The 21,768-nt window shown below is 39.9% G+C and overlaps 1 protein-coding gene across 2 annotated transcripts in view; it reads left to right on the forward strand.

The window, feature by feature from the left end:
* The window catches only part of YTHDF2 (YTH N6-methyladenosine RNA binding protein 2), a 28,058-nt gene extending 7,315 nt beyond the window's left edge, over positions 1–20,743 (forward strand). For both annotated transcript variants that reach the window (XM_045064065.1, XM_004741004.3), the window contains exon 5: positions 19,896–20,743. In XM_045064065.1, coding sequence (XP_044920000.1) covers positions 19,896–19,919 — 24 coding nt within the window. In that variant the 3' untranslated portion in view covers positions 19,920–20,743. The remainder of the gene's footprint in view (positions 1–19,895) is intronic.
* The last annotated feature ends 1,025 nt before the right edge of the window (positions 20,744–21,768 follow it).

The following is a 21,768-nucleotide window of genomic DNA, read 5'->3' on the forward strand; positions in this document are numbered from 1 at the left end:
GGTTTAACTTAAAAATCTACCATAATCTTGAGGAAATGGTACTGATTATTTTCACCAGACATCTGAAAGGCTCTAAAGATGTTTTAACAGTCTCCTGTATCTAGAGGAACTTAAGGGGGTGCTTGCATGGCTCAGTGGATTAAGCCTTTGCCTTTGGCTTAGGTCATGACCTCAGGGTCCTGGGATTGAGGCTGGAATCAGGCTTTCTGTTTGGAGGGGGATGGTGGTGCTTCTCCCCCGCACCTCCTGCCGCCTGCCTCTATGCCTACTTGTGATATCTCTCTGTCAAATACATAAATAAAATCTTTAAAAGAAATATAGAGGAACTCAAGGATGGGAGGCCATGACCTTTTAAACGTCATGTAGTTTCACAGTAGATTATTAAAGTGTGTGAGGGGCATCCAGGTGCTTAGTTTAACCACTTGAAACATGCGTATCAGTCCCATATTATGAATCTGCTTGCTTTCATCTGCAAAGTTCTGTCCCACGTGTTGTGATTAAAAATAGGAAGGCAAAAACAAAAATAGGGGGGCGCCTGGGTGGCTCAGTGGGTTAAGCCGCTGCCTTCGGCTCAGGTCATGATCTCAGGGTCCTGGGATCGAGCCCCACATCAGGCTCTTTGCTCAGCAGGGAGCCTGCTTCCTCCTCTCTCTCTCTCTCTCTGCCTGCCTCTCTGTCTACTTGTGATCTCTCTCTGTCAAATAAATAAATAAAATCTTTAAAAAAAAAAAAAAAACAAAAAACAAAAATAGGGCAAGGACAGGAATGTACAGCCTAATTGATAAGATTGACTTGTATGTATTGGAAGTAGTGGGGAAATTTGGATTTAAAAATGAAGTAGCAAATTTGAGTGCTGTTAATTTATGTAGACTTTTAATCAAGTTTGTACTAAATTCACTGGAGCAGTTCAGTGAATAATAATTCAACTTCATAAGGAGGTGTAAGAGTCATATGTTGGAATTGACCAGCTTTGTGATGTTTTCATAGTGAGTGGTAATAATCAAGGTTTAGGGGCTTTGTTAAGCCAACTAATGGATCTTTCTTTCTTTCTTTTTTTTTTTTTAAGATTTTATTTATTTATTTGATAGAGAGGCAGGCAGGGAGAGAGGAGAAAGCAGGCTCCCTGCTAAGCAGAGAGCCTGATGCGGGGCTCGATCCCAGAACCCTGAGTTCATGACCTGAGCTGAAGGCAGAGGCTTAACCCACTGAGCCACCCAGGCGCCCCTAATGGATGTTTCTTAAAACCATTCCGTAAAGACTTGTGATGAATGAGTATATGAATTGTTCTCAGGCTGGTGAACAAATTACAAAAAAAAAAAAAAAAAAGAAAGAAAAAGAAAGTTTCAACCATACTTGTGTCAGATTACTTTTTAGTTTACCTTCTGTTAGAAGAGATTGCTAAGGTTTCAGGAAGGTCCCTATGATTGCTTCTAAACCCAGTTAACATTTCAGTCAGTATTGCCTTACTTCTCTTGTCTACTGCTAACCTTAACATTCTTACATAACTGATGTAAAGCTAGTCTTTTTTAGGCTTCCAAGATAAAACAAGTTTCATGAGAATCAAACTGTTAGCTCATTGAGGCAGTCGACTCCTTTAGGTGGGGTGTTTGTATGTGCACTTGTGTATTATTTACAAGATTCCAAAAAATTGTGCCAAGTGGGCATAGTAACTCAAGTGGGGAAATACGTAAGCTTCATCCTGAAAATGATGTCACAGCTATTCTAAAGTTCCATGATTGGGTATGTATCTTGGCAGAACACACTGAAGCAGAACTATAGCCATTTTAGCCTACTATTAGCAACTTGCTCTGTTCTTTGTTGCAATTCAGTATCATAGAAGCTTCAAGCTTGAAACTTCAGCAAATTTTAGGGGTATCTTCCATATGTGGTTTACTCTTTTGTGTACTTCAGATACTATCTTGTAACCTGCTTTCTGCATTTATTTAGAACCTTTGCCTAATTGTTAAATATTCTTCTGTGACATGACTTTTGATGGCTTCCTAGTATTCTTTCATAGATTTATTATAATTTACCAATCCTTAATTTTTAGATTTGTCAGCTGCTTTATGTTTTTTTTTCCCAGCTGAAATAACATTGCAGTGAACATGCATTGATTAAAAATGCCTATTCACATCTTTCCTACAATGTTTTTTTTTTTTTTAAAGATTTTATTTATTGGGGCGCCTGGGTGGCTCAGTGGGTTAAGCCGCTGCCTTCGGCTCAGGTCATGATCTCAGGGTCCTGGGATCGAGTCCCACATCGGGCTCTCTGCTCGGCAGGGAGCCTGCTTCCTTCTCTCTCTCTCTGCCTGCCTCTCAGTGTACTTGTAATTTCTCTCTGTCAAATAAATAAATAAAATCTTTAAAAAAAAAAAGATTTTATTTATTTATTTGACAGAGAGAGAGATCACATAGGCGGAGAGGCAGGCAGAGAGAGAGAGAGAGGAGGAAGCAGGCTTCCCGCTGAGCAGAGAGCCCAATGTGGGGCTTGATCCCAGGACCCTGGAATCATGACCTGAGCCAAAGGCAGAGGCTTTAACCCACTGAGCCACCCAGGCACCCCCTCCTTTTTTTAAAGATTTTATTTATGGTGGCTCCTATGTGGCTCAGTTGGGCGTCTACCCAACCAGGTCATGATCCCAGGGTCCTGGGATTGAGCCTACATTGGGCTCTGTGCTCAACGGGGAGCCTGCTCCCTCTGCCTGCTGCCCCCTGCTTGTGATCTCTCTCTGTCAATCATAAATAAAATCTTAAAAAAAGATTTTATTTGTATATTTGACACAGAGAGATGGAGAGGGAATACAGCAAGGTTCTGACATAATCTATCTATATATATATTTTTAAAGATTTTATTTATTTATTTGACAGAGACACAGAGGGAACACAAGCAGGGGGAGTGGGAGAGGGAGCAACAGGCTTCCCATGGAGCAGGGAGCCTGATGCGGGGCTCCATCTCAGGACCCTGTCGTCATGACCTCAACCAAAGGCAGAACTTAAAGACAGAACCACCCAGGCACCCCTATATCTTTTCTTTGCTGTATGCTAGATACTACTGAGAAATCTGGAGTGTATGTCAGGGAGCCTTACATTAGTGACAGGTAAGCATACAAAACAAAGCAGTTTCACAAGATACATACATGGTGCCAGTTTGAAAGTGAGGACTGTCTAAACCAGCCTGAGTTGTGGGTGGGTTGGTCACAGAAGAAATTCTGGAAGAGGTGATCTTTTGAGCTGAGCCTTGAAAGATGTATAGAAGGTAGCCAGAGGTGTTTGGGGGAAGAATAAACATAGATCAGTTCAGGGCCGTCCACATCTGTGACTGTAGATAATTTGGAACAAGAAGTCCTGTACATTTTAAGAGCAAGTCTAATTGGTATTTGTGGAGTAGGTTTCTCCATAATGGAAACTTGTTGGAGGTTGGCTGAGGAAAAGGGAGTTGAATGAAATGTTCATGCAGTTAGTTTGATATAGAAGGAAACTGAGAAAGGCACAAAATTGGTTTAAAAAAGTTCTAAAAGAAAGGAAGGTTTCATTTGAATCAGGAAAGTTTTTATTTTAATTCTAGTTAACCTACAGTGTTATAGTAGTTTCAGGTGTGTGATATAGCAGTGATTAAACAATTCCATAAATCATCCGGTACTCCTTGTCATTACCTTTGCATGGAAGACAGTGAGAAGCTTGTAGAAGTAAAGGTGAACCAGTACATGGTAATTACAATTATCATTACTGAATTCGTAACAGCTCACTTCTTCCAGTGATGTGTTTCATACACGTTATCTGTTTCTCATCATATCCCTGTGTTCATCAGAATGTTTAGCTTAGATGATTTAGAAGGGGAATATGATAGCTGGTATCAAATGCCTTTAAGACTGGTAGGTTTGGGGCACCTGGGTGGCTCACTGGGTTAAAGCCTCTGCCTTTGGCTCAGGTCATGATCTCAGAGTCCTGGGATGGAGCCCCACATTGGGCTCTCTGCTCAGCAGGGAGCCTGCTTCCTCCTCTCTCTCTGCCTGCCTCTCTGCCTACTTGTAATATCTGTCTGTCGGGTAAATAAATAAAATCTTAAAAAAAAAAAAAAAAGACTGGTAGGTTTAGGGGGTGTCTGGCTGGCTCAGTTGGTAGAATACCTGATGTCCTGATCTCAGGGTCATGAGTTCAGCCCCCATGCTGAGCATAGGTTTTACTTAAAAGGAAAAAGACTAGGGGCACCTGGGTGGCTCAGTGGGTTGGGCCTCTGCCTTCTGCTTAGGTCATGATCCCAGGGTCCTGGGATCCAGCTCCACATCAGGCTCTCTGCTCAGCAGGAAGCCTGCTTCCTCCCTCTCTCTCTGCCTGCTTCTCTGCCTACTTGCGATCTCTGTCTGTTAAAAAAAAAAAATAAAAAAATCTTAAAAAAAACAAAAAACAAAAGACTAATGGGTTTATTCTCCTTGTCAGAAGATAGCACCAGAACCAATGAATAGAAGTTATAGGGAGGAAGATTTTTGTAAATAGAAGGGAGAACTTTCCAGAAATGGAGTTCTTAGTCATGGGAGGGTTTCAGGAAGAGATCAAAAAAACTCTTATTAGGTATGTAGTAGAGAAGATTTATGCATGGAATAGTTTATACCAGAGAAATCAAGAATAAGAGGGTTAGCTAGCCCAAGATAACATTCGAAATTCATGAAAGGAATGTATGCTACTGAACACCTCTTTTTAGGAAGGTTATTTATGTTTTGTAATTTCTGACCGATTACTTATACATATAAGAAATAAAGGACTTGAGGCTAGAAGGACATGGATGACAGAAAGGACTGATAGAGTCCCAGTAAATCTTAGTACAGATAAGATATATGGATATTTAAAAAATATTTACTGCATTAGTATTAATGAAAAAATTATTACCTAGAACATACTGAAGAGGGGGTCCCTGGGTGGTTCACTCAGTGCCTGCCTTGGTTCAGGTCATGATCCTGGGGTCCTGGGATCCAGCCCAGCAATATGCTCCCTGCTCCTCAGAGGGTCTGCTTCTCCCTCTAACAGGCGCTCACATGCTCTCTCTCTTGTGCTCTCTCTCAAATAAAAGCTTAAAAAATATAAAAATAAAACATATTGAAGATTTATCGAGGAACATAGAAATGATTATTTAAGAAAAGTGTTACCTTTTTCTTAAAATCCAGTTTTCCTATGATGTTGGTGCAAGTAATTTCTCTCTCTCTCTCTCTCTCTCTCTCTCTCTCTCTCGGTTTTTTTTTCCCCAAAGAGAAAGCAGGAAGGGGAGGGGCAGAGGGAGAGGGAGAATCTCAAGCAGGAGGAACCTCTCACACCCTGAAATCTTGACCTGAGCCGAAATCAAGAACTGGACACTTAACTGCCTGAGCCACCTAGGTGCCCCAGTGTTTCTCTTTATAAGGAGGTTTTGTGGGTTTTTTTTTTTTGTTGCTTTTCCTTTATGGCCATCTTCCTAACCTTTTGATTTGGACCTTTAATCAGTTGTTGGGAAATACTTGAAGCTGTCAACCTTGGCTCCATTTTCTTTTTCTTTTTTCTTTAACTAAGTTCTGTGCCCAGTGTGGGGCTTTAACTCATGAGCTGGAGATCAAGAGTCACCTGCTCCACTGACTGAGCAAGCCACGCACCCCTGCTCCATTTTCAGCTTTAGAAAAAAATTAAAAATACACAAGTAAAATTGTGATAGAAAAGTTAGAATACGTCACTTTAGCCAGATGTGTTTTCTTATTAAATTCTTAGGGAATAAATAATCATGGCATATTGTTCCTTTCGATTTAGTATTTCTGCCTTCCACCACTGGTTTAAATTGCCTCTTCAGAACTAATGCAATGCTCGGTGTCCTGTTTTAATTGAAATGGCAAACCTGAACTTTTTGTAAAATTCTAAGGCTGTTTATGTCTACTTCGGTCTTGCAGATAAGTTACTTGTCTCTCTGCCAAAAGGGTTAACGAAATTCTGTTTGTGTTACTCCTCACCTTCCTTGCTTTGTGGATAGATGAAGTGCCTTTCTGCATCCTCCTTAAGGGAGGACTAGAAGAGAATAGATGACACTGAATTTGGCTCTCCTTGAACGATGCCCTTTGTATCCGTCTTTGAACAAATGTTTGTGTTTAAATGAGGTGTCACCTTTACAGGATAATAGCTGCAATAGAGTATAATGAAGAAATGGTTTTCTGATAAAGAGTGATACATTCGGGGAAATTGAGGAGGGCTTCATGGAGGAAGGAACATTTGAACCATGTCAGAATGAGTAATAAACACTCAGATGATAGCACAGAGCTTGGCACAAGGGGCACATAAATGTTTGGTATATTCTCATTTTAGATGAGGAAGCAGGCTCAAAGAGGTTATTTGTGTAGGGTCTCATTGCTTAATAAGTTGTGGAATTGGTATTTCAGTCATGTCAGTGATGTGGAGCTGGCTAATTGTGAGCTGCTTAGCTTTGAAGAATTTTAGCAGGGTGTCTGGGTGGTTCCATTGGTTAAGTATCTGCCTTCGGCTCAGGTTATGATCCCAGGGTTTGCCACTCCCCCAATTTGTGCTTGCTTGCTTGATAGTTTTATTGCTTACTCATTATCTGTCAAATAAATAAATAAAATCTTTAAAAAAAATTTGTTTATGGGATGCCTGGGTGGCTCAGTTGGTTAAGCGGCTGCCTTCGGCTCAGTCATGATCCCAGCGTACTGGGATCAAGTCCCACATCAGGCTCCTTGCTCGCTGGGGAGCCTGCTTCTCCCTCTGCCTCTGCTGCCACTCTGCCTGCCTGTGCTCTCTCTCTCTCTTTCTCTTTCTCTCTGACAAATAAATAAATAAAATCTTAAAAAAATTTTTTTAGCAAGCAGGCTGTTTAACATTATTTTGACATTAAAGTTAAATACATTGTATTAAAAGATATTTTAAATGCCTTTGTATTTATATTAAATACATTATAAACCAGTTTGTAAGAAAATTAAAATTAAGCTACATAAACTTAGAATACAATTATTACTACCATTAAACCATAATAAATACTCAAATTTATCACTCGAGGTTATTTACCTCTGTTTTATCAATGTATAATACCATATATAAACTATGTAATACATAGCTCTGCCATGTTATTTACACCATGAAAATTAGCAAATGCTGTGACGCCTGGGTGGCCCAGTTAGTTAAAGTCTGCCTTCTGCTCAGGTCATGATCCCAGGGTCCTGGGATTGAGTCCTGCCTTGGGCTCCTTTCTCAGTGGGGAGCCTGCTTGTGCACTAGTGCTCTCTTGCTCTAAAGCTCACTTTTGTATGCATGCTCATATGCACGCCCTGTCTCTGATAAATAAATAAAATCTTTTAAAAAAATTGACAAATGCTATGTATGTAAATCAGGACTTGGTTTTTGTTAATTGTCTACCCTTAAAGTGATAGAGAAAATATTAGTGCAGATTAAATTTAAGTGTGTCATGTCTGTGGCTTTGCATATTTTGAATAGCACAGAAATCTGAGGAAATAATCTTCCAGAATTTGAAAATTATCTGGTTTAGCAAAGAAGTTGCTCAAATCATGGATGAAGTAGTGAAGTTCTGACATACGCTTTTGTTTCAGTTTTGTCTTAATAAATGATAAATGGAAATATGTTGGAGCTGCATCTGAATAGAAACAAGTCTCTTTGGCCCCAAAGCCCATGGACCATTATATGGAATTTGCCTTGTAGGAAAGTGGGGAGGGTGTTCTAGGAAGGGGAGACAAGACAGATCGATCTCATGAATGCTTAGGTTGTTTTCAGAATAATGAGAAGTGGAAAGAATGGTAATTGGTAAAACTGGAGAGAGGTTGGTTGGGCCCAGCAGTATATGAAGAGTTTTGGTTTTGGTTCTCTCACCACCATCTCCCCCCCCCCCTTAAAGTAGGCTCTGTGCTCAGCGTGGATGGAGCCTGGTCCGTCCTGGGCTCCATCTCCTGTCCCTGAGATCATGACCTGAGCTGAAACTGAGAGTCAGATGCTTACTCAGCTCAGCCACCCAGGGCCCCCCTCCCTGCCTTCTTAAAGTTTTTATAAAATTGTCTTCATTTTACAGTTAGGGAACTGCGATGTAGAAGGTATTACTTTCTCAAGATCACTAGCTAAGTTGTAGATAAGCTGGAATTTGTCTTGCCCCAAAGCTGTTTTTGTTTTTAGGCTTTGCTGCATCTTCTCATTTATCTTTTTTTTTTTTTTTAAGATTTTATCTTTAATCTCTGCACCGGTGTGGGCTCCAGCTCACAACCCTGAGGTTGAATCACATGCTCTACTGACTGAGCGAGCCAGGTGCCCCCACATTTATCATTCAAAACAGTTAACAACAATGTTCTGTTATCTACTGATGCCATTCACCTCTTTGAAGGTATATGAGGAGAGCATAATTAATTGAAAATTTAAATCTATGTTTAAGCGCTTAGGATATACTTACTTCATCACAGGCATCAAAATGGAGCTAATTGGATCCACTCTGCCCAACCTTGTGAAAGCTGCTGCTAGTGACAGGCAGCAGGAATAAGGGGAAACACAAATGGCTCGGGATGTAATGTACTCTGAAAAGGTTCTAAAATTGAGTGGGAAGGTTCTAGTCTTTCTCGTTCTCAATTTTTACACAAATTTGCAAGATTATTTCTGTTTAGTGGTGAGCCAGAACTAGAACCCAGACAAGTTCTTGGGTAATTTCAAATCATTTATAGCAAGTGTTACTTTACTTGGAATCCATAAGCCTGCAGAGGGATGGGGAGGGGAGCAGGGTGGACCTAGATGAGTGTTTCAGAGTATAACCAAAAAGATGGTAACAATGATACAAAATAAGCTTTGAGTCATCTGGAAAGTATTTACAGAAATGCTATTAACTAGGCTCTACACCCAGACTTACTAGTAATTTAATTTAGTGAGCTCCATAGGCATTTTGTTATGGGATTACAAGTTGATGGGGAAGTTTCTCAGTTTACATAAGTTACCATCAGTGAATACTTAAACTGCAGATTCTTGTCCTCTCTCACCTACTCAAGGAGCATCTGTGGAGACAAGGCCTTGGAATCTGCATTTTATCAGCTCTTATCTATAGGTGATTGTCTTCTATTTTTCAAGTTTGAGAACTCCTGGATTATATATATCATTAGTAAGTGTTTTGTGTGCCTCTTACCTCAAATTGCTCATGCTTTTTTTTCCTGTACATTTGGTGTCTAAAGTTTCTTTCTTTGTACTGTAGTCCTGTCTTTTCCCCCCAAAAGTCTATTATCTGTTCATCTCAAGACTTCATCTTTAAAAGCAGTGTTAGAACTCACATGTGTTTGATAAACCTGCCAGTACTTTTTAGTATTGTGGTATTTTGAGCAGTTTGCCCCCATTTTTAATTAGCTGTCAGTATTGTGAGTCTCTAATTATTTGCCTATACTTTTTTTGTCCATTAAAAGGTGGCAGTATCTTTGGCTAATATCCTGTGTCTGTAACTTGATGTTATTTATTTAAGGAAAAAAATTTTTTAAGTGAGATGGTCAGAGGGAGATAGAGAATCTTAAGCAGGCTCCGTGTCCATTGTGGAACCCCAACATGGTCCGGATCTCATGACTCTGAGATCACGATCTTAGCTGAAATTGAGAGTCGGACACTTAACTGACCAAGCCACCGAGGTGCCCCTATGGCTTGATGTTATAATCTACTTTTTAGAGACACTGTGGCTGTTTCTAAGAGACACTAGTGTTTTTAAATTTTACATTATTTAAAGATTGATTTATTTTAGAGAGGGAGTGAGAGCACAAGTGGAAGGGGCAGAGGGAGAGGGAGAGAGATTAAGCAGACTCCACTCAGCAGAGCCCTATGTGGGGCTTGATTCCAGAACCCTGAGATAATGATTTGAGCCAAAACCAAGAATCAGATGCTTAACCAACTGCACCACCCAGTCATCTCAGATTCCTCAGAATCTTTACATACTTTTCTGGATCTCTATTTGATCGGGTGTCCGAAGTTTTGCATTATTTAGTTCCTTTTATTATATCTTCCTTTCTGTGCGCACGTTAATTTTTTTAGAGAGTTGTTAATTTTAAGCTGTAATATTTAGTGGCCACTAGCCATCTTGAAGTTGCCAAAGCTAAGATTTTAAAGGCTTGTTTTTAAAGGTAATCCATTTTGGGGGGCACCTGGATGGGTCAGTGGGTTAAAGCCTCTGCCTTCGGCTCAGGTCATGATCCCAGGGTCCTGGGATCAAGCCCCACGTCAGGATCTCTGCTCAGTGGGGAGCCTGCACCCCTCCCCCCACCTGCCTCTCTCTCTACTTGTGATCTCTCTCTGTCAAAAAAAAAAAGTAATCCATTTTTCAGAGGGGGAAAGGATTCTATAAAGTATGTTACATATGACCCTTATTTTATATATACATTTTATATATATTTATATATATTATTTATATTTATACATTATATATATTTATATGTACATATAAATATATATATTATATATACACATGGCCCTTAATTTATATATACTGTTTGATAATTAGAGCATGAATTCTAGATTCTGTGGTCTTAACATATCATATTTATAATAGCAGAAAGTCTAAGCACTCTAGAAAACCTAATATATCTACCACTATGACTGATTAGAGCAAGTAAACTTCTTGGAGCTTTAGTAGTTTCTTTTAAGGTTTTACTTATTTATTTGATACATAGAGATGGGAAAAAAACATAAGCAGGGGGAGCTGCAGGGAGAGGGAGAAGCAGTCTCTCTGCCAAGCAAGGAGTCCAATGTGGGGCTCAATCCCAGGACTCTCGGATCACAACCTGAGCCAAAGGCAGATGCCCAGCCATCCTGCTTTCGCATTTTTTGTAAATCAGAGAAATATCTTACTTTGGGTGTTAGAATTAAGTTACATACAAATTTTTTGGATACAGGTTTCATGCAGGTTTTTTATGAATGATTATGACCTATATAAATATGTACTTGTTTATTTTGGATCATCAGATTCTTCAGTAACTTTTGGCATGGTACTTAAAAGTGCTAATGAGTTTCCATTTTGGAGTCCAACCCTTAGAATATACTGAAGAGGGCACAAGAGTGAAAGGGAGGTCTTTTAAGAGTCTGGCACATTCCAGATGAGAGATGACAATAGCTTGGACTAGAAAGATAGTGAGGGAGTTGTTAATGGTTCTACAAGATATTTTTGGAGTTAGAGCTGGAGACTATCATCAGATGTCCGGAAAGCTTATTCTCATGATTACTTCATTCTGAATTTATCTGTCAAATGCGAAATATGTTTGTACTGGGAATGGAAGGGATTTAAGAAGCTATTAAAAACCTTATTTGTTGAATTATATTCTGCAGTGTTTAGAGAAATTGGTTTTATTGTGAAATTAGTTTTGGTTCAAATGTTTTTACTGGAAAGCCAATGAGTGATTTAGAGAATAGTCAAGACTGTCACATCATTTCATTTGATTTGGAGCTAGTGTTTTCTCATTATCTTAGTTAAGCTAAAAAATGTTAATGTGTGATTTATCTTATCCTTGTTCTGTTCATAGTCATATTTATTATTTAGGTACTGAAAATAGTGGATTATCTAGGCTTTTTACTTCTAACCCTTTTGGTAAAATGTGTATAGGAGTTCAGCTTCTAATTAGCAGTCTTGGAAGTAATTTGATGATAGGAAATGTGAATGTATTAACTTAGTCTTGTTGCTCCTACTTCGATTCCCAGAAATTCATTCAAATTAAGTGTCCGTTTCTGCACCTAGAAAAACTTAAAAGGGGATGAGAAGGTAGAAGATTTTTAAAAAGATTTTATTTCTTAAAGAACAGTGAGCGGGTTGGGGAGAGGCAGCGGGAGAGGGCAAAGGGGGACCCCTGTTAGCAAGGAGCCAGACAGGGTTTATGATCTCAGGACCCTGAGATCATGGCCTGAGCTGAAGTCAGACACTTAACTGACTGAGCCACCCAGGCACCCTGAAGATATATATATTTAAAGATGTATTTATTTTAGAGAGGGAGGGTTAGGGAGGGGTAGAGGAAGAGCGTGAGAGGGTCTTAAGGAGATTCTGTGCTGAGTGGAGAGCCCCACGTGGGGCTCAGTCCCATGACCCTGAGGCCATGACTGGAGCCAAAATCAGGAGTCGGACGCCCAACCTACTGAGCCACGCAGGTGTTCAAGTACAACATAGTGATTTCACTGGGCGAGTTAGTATGTTATATTCTGCTCACCACAGATGTAGCTACCAACTCTTGCCATGTAAGGCTATGTCACAGTACAGTACCATTGACTGTATTTCCCTTGCTGTATGTTTTATCCTCTTAACTCATTCCATACCTTGAAGACCATGGCCCGCTCTCCTTCACCCATTTGCCTATCCCTCCCACCTCCCCTCTGGCAACCATCAGTTTTTCTCTGTATTTGTGGGTCTGTTTCTGCTTTGTTTATTCATATGTTTTGTTTTTTAGATTTCGCTCTATGAAAGTGATTTTAGTATAATCACTTTTTTTTTTATTATTTATTTATCAGAGAGAGAGAGGGGGAGAGAGTGAGCACAGGCAGACAGAATGGCAGGCAGAGGCAGAGGGAGAAGCAGGCTCCCTGCTGAGCAAGGAGCCTGATGTGGGACTCGATCCCAGGACGCTGGGATCATGACCTGAGCCGAAGGCAGCTGCTTAACCAACTGAGCCACCCAGGCGTCCCAGTATAATCACATTTTATCATGTTAGCCTATCCACATTCTCTTAGGTTCAGCCAGGGACACTGAAATTTCTGTTACTTTCTCTCAAGGCCCCTGGAGACATAGGAACATTTAGTTGAGAGGTATAGAAGTAAATTTAATTTTAGGGGTAAATATCAGTTTTTAAGGTCAATAAATTATAGCCGGCAAATAAATATGTCTCAGCTGTATTTAAGGGCTTCTTAAAAGTGGAGAGAGTAGGATGGTAGTAGAAATAAGGGGATATTAAGTTTAGAGGAAAAAAAATAAATCTGCAGAAAGATAAATATGTATTACAGGAAGAGGTTTCAAATGTGCAGATTTTAGGTAACATTGCCACCTTGTGGTTTTGGGGATATTTCCTAGAGATGAAGTTTTGTATTTTATAATCATAGATACAAACTGGGTAAGGACTCAGGTGGAAAGGATGATTAGTATGGGTATTACCTCTAGTTTTTTAAGTGGCAGACCAGATACTGAAGGCTAGAAACTTCTTCCCTTGGTTCACATTTTCTTAATATCTTTATTTATTTTTTAAAATTTTATTTATTTGACAGACAGCAAGAGAGGGAACACAAGCAGGAGGAGTGTAAGAGGGAGAAGCAGGCTTCCTGAAGAGCCGGGAGCCTGATGGCTTCCTGGGATGACCCTGGGATCATAAACCTGAGCCAAAGGCAGACACTTAATGACTGAGCTACCCAGGCACCTGATTAATGTCTTTAAATTTATCTTTATTTCTTAAGATTGTTTCTTTAGACTCATTATTGTTCTTGTTGAGATTTTGGATTGATTTGAAGATTAGGATGAATGTGTCCTAATGGGAAATTTGGGGGTGGGGTGTGAATTCAGTAAGATCTTGGCTGTGATTTTCCTCTATTCTTTATTACCACTACAAGATCCTTAAGCTCTAGGAATGCATGCATCTTCCTTCTAGCATTTGGTTGTTTTCTGGTTAACTGGGACTTTGGAGTTAATTTTGTGTTTGTTCTTGAGGATCTTATGTTTACCTTATTGCAGACAGCAAATCCATGGCCGGAGCTTAACCTTGACTGACCACTTCAGCCTGTTCTTACCACACATCTCATTGTAACTGTCTGGCCTGTGGCTCTAGATTTTATTTTCTTTATTTTATATTACATTATGTTATGTTATTTTAATTTGACAGAGGGAGTGAGAGAGCACAAGCAGGGGGAGAAAAAGGGGTAGAAGCAGACTCCCTGCCGAGCAGGGAGACGGATGCAGAGTTCAATCCCAGGACTCTGGAATCATGACCTGAGCTGAAGGCAGATGCCTAAGCATCTGAGCCACTCAGGTGTCCCATGGAAGCGCTATTTAAAAAAGGGATGGGCTGTCATTGGCTGGTTCCACATGACAGCACCATGGGGAAAAAAAACCCAAAACTTGACATACCACTTGCCCTGTTATGATGAGTCAGTAGCATCTTCGTGTATAAAAGCTGGAGTGTTCAGTAAGACATAAATGTATGTTTTGCTCATGGCAATTCTGTCTGGGACTTGTACCCATTAGAAATCTGATTTTGCTTTTATGTGCTCTTCTCTCTTCCCTTTATTATATATCCATCATCATTCTCCTGGTTCCCCACCTCCTTACTTTTTATTTATTAAATATATTTTTTTAAGATTTTATTTATTTATTTGACAGATCACAAGTAGACAGGGAGGCAGGCAGAGAAGGGAAGCAGGCTCCCTGCTGAGCAGAGAGCCTGATGCCGAGCTTGATCCCAGGATCCCGGGATCATGACCCGAGCAGAAGGCAGAGGCTTTAACCCCCTGAGCCACCCAGGCGCCCCTTATTTATTAAATCTTACTAGGGTAGACTGGTTGCTTAGGCATATCAGCAAATATAGCTGATCTACAGTTGAAGCGCTTTGGCCAAAAATTGTCAGAGCATTTAATGAAATTGTTCTCAGCGGTTATAGGAAGTAGTCACAAAAGTGAAAGAAAGCTGCTGTAAGAGAATTTTTTAATAGAACTCTTAAACTTAAAAGGTTTTAATGTCCCAAAGTGTCTGAAAATAATGGTCCTTGTGTTAGAACCTTCTCTTTGTCATCTTTTCTCATTCTAAAAGACTTGTTAAAAAAAACTGCTAGGTAACTTTTTAAGAAAATACATACTTTTTTTTTTTTAAGATTTTATTTATTTATTTGACAGAGAGACACTGAGAGGGAACAGGAGCAGGGGGAGTGGGAGAGGGAGAAGCAGACTCCCTGCTTAGCAGGGAGCCGGATGCAGGGCTCAGTCCCAGCACCCTGGGATCATGACCTGAGCCGAAAGCAGATGCCCAACGACTGAGCCACCCAGGTGGCCCTTTTTTAAATATACTTAAAAATTTTTGTGGGGCTTGAACTCACAACCCAGAGATCAAGAGTTGCACACACTACCAACCTAGCCAGCCAGGAGCCTCTGTTTTCTTCTTTGCTAAAATACTCTGTATTTGGGGTTCCTGGGTGGCTCAGTTAAGCATCTGCCTTTGGCTTAGGTCATGATCTCAGGGTCTTGGGTTTGAGCCCTGCGTTGAGCTCCCTGCTCAGTGGGGAGGCTGCTTCTCCCTCTCCCCTCTGCTTTTTTGCTCTCTCAAATAACTACATACAAATCTTTAAAAAAAAAAAAAAAAAAGTGCTCCGTGTTTAAGGACTTTTAGTGTAGGTCTGAGGAAATAAACTAATTTCATTATTTTATTTATTTATTTAGAGTGGGAGAAGGGGTAGAGGGGAGAGAATCTTCAGCAGATTCTCTGCTGAGCATGGACTGGATCGCGTAACTCTGGAGTTCAAGACCTGAGCCAAAATCAAGAGTCACTTAACTGAGCCATTCAGGTGCCCCAGAAATAAACTCATTTCAAAGTTTTATGATTTGTTGCACATAAGTTTTAGTGTAGCTAGTATTTGCAGAAGAATGAAATGAAAACTGTAATTTTCTCCCCATTTTTATTAACTTTATATATATATTTTTTAAGATTTTATTTATTTATTTGACAGAGAAAAATCACAAGTAGATGGAGAGGCAGTCAGAGAGAGAGAGAGAGGGAAGCAGGCTCCCTGCCGAGCAGAGAGCCCGATGCGGGACTCGATCCCAGGACCCTGAGATCATGACCTGAGCCGAAGGCAGCGGCTTAACCCACTGAGCCACCCAGGCGCCCCGATTAACTTTATTTTGAAATAGTTTCAAACTTAAGAGAAATTTCAAGAATAGTTCACAGAATGCCTGTATACTTTCCATCCAGATTTGCTACTGTACTGTTTTGCCACATTTATTACTTTATTTTTCTTTTTGGAGATGGGTGATTTTCTGACCATTTGGAAGTAGGTTTCAGATAGGTCCTTTTCTCTTCAGTATTTTGCTGTTAATCCCTAAAAATGAGAACATGCACTATAACCACAGTGTGGTTAATCAGTGTCAGGAAATTTAACATTGACATACAGAACTGTTATCTACAAATCTTATTTGTATTTTACCAGTAGGTCTTAATGTCCTTGATAGCCATTTTTTAATGATCCAGGTTCCAGTCTAGGATCTTGTAGTTTTCGTGTCTTTTTGGTCTCTTTTAATCTGCAGTATTTTCATATGCATACCACACCCCACCCACCCAGGTGCTTTGTTTATGACATTGCCTTTCTGAAGAGTATATGCTGTTTATTTTTGTAGAATGCACCTCAGTTTGTCTAAGGTTTCCTCATTATGTACCTTCTGATTGTGTTTCTCTGGCAGGAATACTACAGAAGCGACTTTGTGTCCTCAGTGCCTCACATTAGGAGGCTGTTTATGCCATTATTGGGAATGTTACTTTGATCACTTAAAGTGTTCACTGCGTTTTCCGTTGTAAAGCTATTTTCCTTTCCTACTTAAAAAACTAAAATCTGGTGTTTTTTTTTTTTAATTGGTGCCAAATCTATTTTACTTTTCAAGATAGTATGGAAATGCTTAAATATCTTTATACTGAGAAGATGGATGTTATCTTTATTATTTGTAATTATATAAGCTTTTTTTGTGTGTACACATTAAAACTTTGGAAATAGAACAAGTTAATCGAACTTGCTTTATTGTATCAGTGTGATGTTTTCTTGATGTTGATCAGGAGATTAAGACAGCTAATGCCATTTATTTGTATGTAATTTACGTAATTATTTATTTATTTATTATTATTTTTGATGGTTTTATTTATTTATTTGACAGGCAGAGATTACAAGTAGGCTGAGAGGCAGGCAGAGAGAGAGGAGGAAGCAGACTCCCTGCTGAGCAGAGAGCCCAATGCGGGGCTCGATCCCAGAATTCTGGGATCATGACCTGAGCCGAAGGCAGAGGCTTTAACCCACTGAGCCACCCAGGTGCCCCTGTAATTTACATAATTTAAAATAAACCTGTGAGGCGCGTGGCTGGCTCAGTTGGAAGAGCATGCGATGACTCTAGATCTCCTGCTTGTGAGTTCGAGCCCCATGTTGGGAGTAGAGACTACTTAAATAAATGAAACATATTTATTTATTTATTTATTTTCTTATTTTTTTTTTTAAAGATTTTATTTATTTATTTGATAGAGATCACAAGTAGGCAGAGAGGCAGGCAGAGAGAGGAGGAAGCAGGCTCCCCGCTGAGCAGCGAGCCCGATGCGGGACTTGATCCCAGGACGCCGAGATCATGACCTGAGCCGAAGGCAGCGGCTTAACCCACTGAGCCACCCAGGCACCCTTTATTTATTTTTTTAAAAGATTTTATTTATTTATTTGACAGAGATCACAAGTTGGCAGAGAGGCAGGCAGAGAGAGGGAGAAGCAGGCTCCCTGCCAAGCAGAAAGCCTGATGCGGGGCTTGATTCCAGGACCCTGAGATCACGACCTGAGTCGAAGGCAGAGGCCTAACCCACTGAGCCACCCAGGCGCCCCAAATAAATGAAACTTAAAAAAGAAAAGAAAAGAAAAAAAATAACCAGAATTTTATTTAAAAGTCAGTTGTAGCATGTTAACTCCTGTAGCTTGTGAGTGAGGTTAGTTGAAGACATCATCTTTATTTTTTAAGAGCTTTTTGATTGAGTTGGGACTAATTTTACATAAAGCAAGACAGTGCAATTTAATTTTTAATTGTGGATGCAAGTTTAAAAAGACATTGAAAGCTGTGTGGGTTAAAGAAGTTTCAAAGAAGGTGTATACCTTGAGGTACAGAAGGCCACATGTTCCTGGTTTAAAAAATAATAAAAGCATGGGAATGAGATTGAATCAAGAAACACTGAAGAGGGCCTGTGTGGCTCAGTGGATTAAGCCACTGCCTTCGGCTCGGGTCATGATCTCGTGGTCCTGGGATCGAGTCCCGCATTTGGGCTCTCTGCTCAGCGGGGAGCCTGCTTCCTTCTCTCTCTCTCTGTTGCTTGTGATCTCTCTCTGTCAAATAAATAAGTAAAAATCTTTCAAAAAAAAAAAAAAGAAAGAAAGAAACACTGAAGAGTCCAGAGTGCTGGTCCCTCTCCCTCCCACTCTGCTCCTTCTCCCACTCACGAGTGTGTCTGTGCTTTCTCTCAAATAAATAAAATCTTTAAAAGAAAGGATAACTGCTCTTTCTGAATACGTTTTTATATCTTTGGATTAATTTAGCCCTAGGGGTAGTCCGTTTGTCACATAGTTTCACTTTGTTGACTTTTACATAAGCATTTGTAATAACATGGTATTGAGAAAGAGCCCTAGGTTTGAATCCTGATTCTTTTTTTTCTTTTTTTTTTTAAGATTTAAAAAATTTATTTGACAGATCACAAGTAGGTAGAGAGGCAGGCAGAAGAGATAGGGGGAGCAGGCTCCCCGCTGAGCAGAGAGCCCAACGACTCGGGGCTCGATCCCAGGACCCTGAGATCATGACCCGAGCCGAAGGCAGAGGCATAACCCATTGAGCCACCCAGTCACTCCTGAATCCTGATTCTTATTAGTAATACTGGTCAAGGAAATTTGTTTTTTTTAAATATTTTTATTTATTTATTTGACAGACAGAGATCACAAGTAGGCAGAGAGGCAGGCAGAGAGGAGGAAGCAGGCTCCCTGCGGAGCAGAGAGCCCGATGTGGGGTTCGATCCCAGGACTCTGGGATCATGACCTGAGCCAAAGGCAGGGGCTTTAACCCACTGAGCCACCCAGGCGCCCCTGGTCAAGGAAATTTTTTGAGCTTTAGTTTTCTTAGGAATAATACAGTCTGTGCAGCATGGTTATGAAGATCTAATTATGTACAGTGTCTGGAACATGGAAACCCCGTAAGTGGTACTTGCTCTTCTTTTTAGTAGGAATCCTATTTTACCATGGATAAATACTCAAGCAGATTGATGAATCAAGTCTAAGTTCAGGCCTGTGCTCCTAACCACTTAATGTTTTTGATTTATTTATTTATTTTTAAAAGATTTTATTTATTTATTTGACAGCACAAGCAGGGGGAACAGGAAAGGGAGAAATCGTTTCCCTGCCTAGCAGGGAGCTTGATGTGGGGCTCGATCCCAGGACCCTGAGATCATGGCCTGAGCCAAAGGCAGAGGCTTTAACCAACTGAGCTACCCAGGCTTTTGCTCTGTGAGATATGTTTCCTCACTTTACAAAAAAGGGAAATATGAGGCCTATGAGTATGCCTAAGGCCTTAGGACTAGTATAGGATGACCCTAGTGCTATTAGAGTTTTTTTTTTTTTTTTTTTTTAAGATTTTATTTACTTATTTGACAGAGCACAAAGCAGGGGGAGAGGCTGAGGGAGAGGGAGAAGGAGGCTCCCTACAGAGCAGGGGAAGAAGCCCCATATGGGACTCAATCCCAGGACTCTGGGATCATGACCTGAGTTGAAGGCAGTGGCTTAACCAGCTGAGCCACCCAGATGCCCCTTAAGTTTTTTTTTTTAGTATACTTTATATGCTGCTTCCCTTCTTGAGGCTTTTGATGAATGGTTTGAGTTACTTCCATTAGGCCCATATTTGGGAGGATTGACGAGTGTTAGCCTAAACCAACTGTAATTGGAAAACGGATCGGTTTAAGTCATGCAAGAAATTTTAAAGTCAAGGAAAAACAATTTCGTATGAATTGGGATGATTGTTTACTACTTTGGTTTAAAATATAGGAAGTAAAACTTTTTATTTGTGAGGTATATTCTATTCAGCACAAATAACTAAATTTTTATTGAGTTATTTATAAAGTTTTAATTCTTAAGCATGTTCAGATAAGTTTTAACTAACCATTTCAATTTTTTTTTTGTTTTTTAATCTCTGTAGGAACGTCAAGGTCGTGGCAAATAAAAGGCAGTTCTGCACAGACTGCAGCAACGGTTGCATCTGCATATCCTAAGAGGAAAAAAATGACCTTCAAGAGAATTAGGACTTTTTTCTTAATTTCATTGACTTCAGAGACGATTGCAGACTTGCAGTTTAAGTATTGGAATTTCACAAAAGACATAGGACTTAACTGGAAAATGAAAAAAAAAAGAAAAAGAAAAAACTAAACAAAAAATCCCTCTAGGTAGTTTAGGTGAAAAATGTCCCTTTTATTTTGGCTTTGGTTGTGATTTCAGAGCATAATGCTTTGTTTTTTTGTCTTTTTACTATGTTTTTCGGATTTTAAAGTCCGTAAGTGCATACAGTTTTCTCTAATTTTTAAACCCTTTCCTCTCCCCATTTTGACATTTGCACTTGGAGAACACTTGAGTTTCGAAGATTTTGGGCCTCCACCCCAGAAAGTGGGAATTTGGTTTTTCCCTTCCGAACTGGAAGAACATTTTTATGAAGAATTTTTGTCTTGGAGAGTTTAACAGTGTTACCCAAGGTTGTGTCTTTAAGGGTGGTTCATTTTCTCTGACCCTTTGTTACTCAAAGTAAAGTACTAGGAGTCCTAAGAAACTTTCTGTTCTTGTACATTATACTGATTAAGTCAGGATTAATTTGATTTCAAAGCTAAGAACAGTGGTAAAAACTTGTTTACAGAAATGCATTTTGGAAGAGAAAAATATTGTAAAACGTGTAGTGAATGTTTCTTCAGTTTATTGTTCAGCCAATGAGGAAAGGGCATTGCCTTTCTTTTTACCATTAATCACTTCTCAATAAACGTGAGATCCTGTTGAGCATCACTTCTAGTGCTATTTATTAGTATGATTTGAGTCTTCTGTGTTTTATGAAAGATTTGGAGCGTAAGGAGTTATATGAGGTGAGATGACAACTGGTTTTAGGAAGTTTGCTGAAATGAGATAGTTTAGGCTTGCTTTTGTATCTAGGGCCGGACAACCATGACCTCTGTAAAGAAAAAGATGGGCCGGAATTCATAATGCTTCCCAGAGAGGGTTGAGCTACTGTTAAATCATTCAGCAGATACTTGATTATGAGTGCTTATTAGGTGCCAGGCACTGTGCTAACCCTTTAGAAACCTGGCCGCATAGTGCATAATTTTTATTTGCAAAGTAGGTAGAGCCCAGTATCAAGGATGTAAGTGTTTAATTTGAAATGCTGCTTATTTAGAGAGTATTCCATGTGGGTGCAGATCTAAGAATAAATTCCAGTGGGGCTGGGTCTTTGTGAACCATATAACTATAACGGTATTTGATTTACCCTTTTTTATTTCTCAAGGTTTAGGGCTTCTCTGCCTTAAAGATTTTTAGCCCGTGGGGTTCCTGGCTGCCTTAATCCATAGAGCATGGGACTCTTAGACTCTTATTTTTTTTTTTTTTTTTTTAAGGTTGGGGAGGAGAGTGATGGGGAGAGGGAAAGAAAGACTCTTAAGCAGGCTCCACACCCAGCGCATAACCGACTGGGCTCAGTCTCAGCCCTGCGATCATGACCTGAACCAAAATCACGAGTCCAGTCCCAACTGACTGAGCCACCCAGGTTCCCCAAACCTGGGACTCTGGATCTCAAGGTTGTGAGTTTGAACCCCATGTTGTGTAGAGATTACTTAAAGATTTTTAGTTCTTAAGTTGTCCGAAATTTGTAAAGTTGGTCAAATGAGTGAAAACTTTATAAGAAAGGGTTTTGAAAATGGGTTTTAATGATGTTTTGTCCTCAAATGACTATTTATTTGGCCAGTCTATGTAGCCCAGGCTACTGAATCAAATAATGCTGATTTGTAATTAACATTGTAGTCGTCCCTTTGAGTTGAGAA

The sequence above is a fragment of the Mustela putorius genome, unplaced genomic scaffold (assembly GCF_011764305.1).
Source record: "Mustela putorius furo isolate JIRA1106 unplaced genomic scaffold, ASM1176430v1.1 tig00003853_pilon_pilon_pilon, whole genome shotgun sequence".
NCBI classification, from domain to species: Eukaryota; Metazoa; Chordata; class Mammalia; order Carnivora; family Mustelidae; genus Mustela; species Mustela putorius.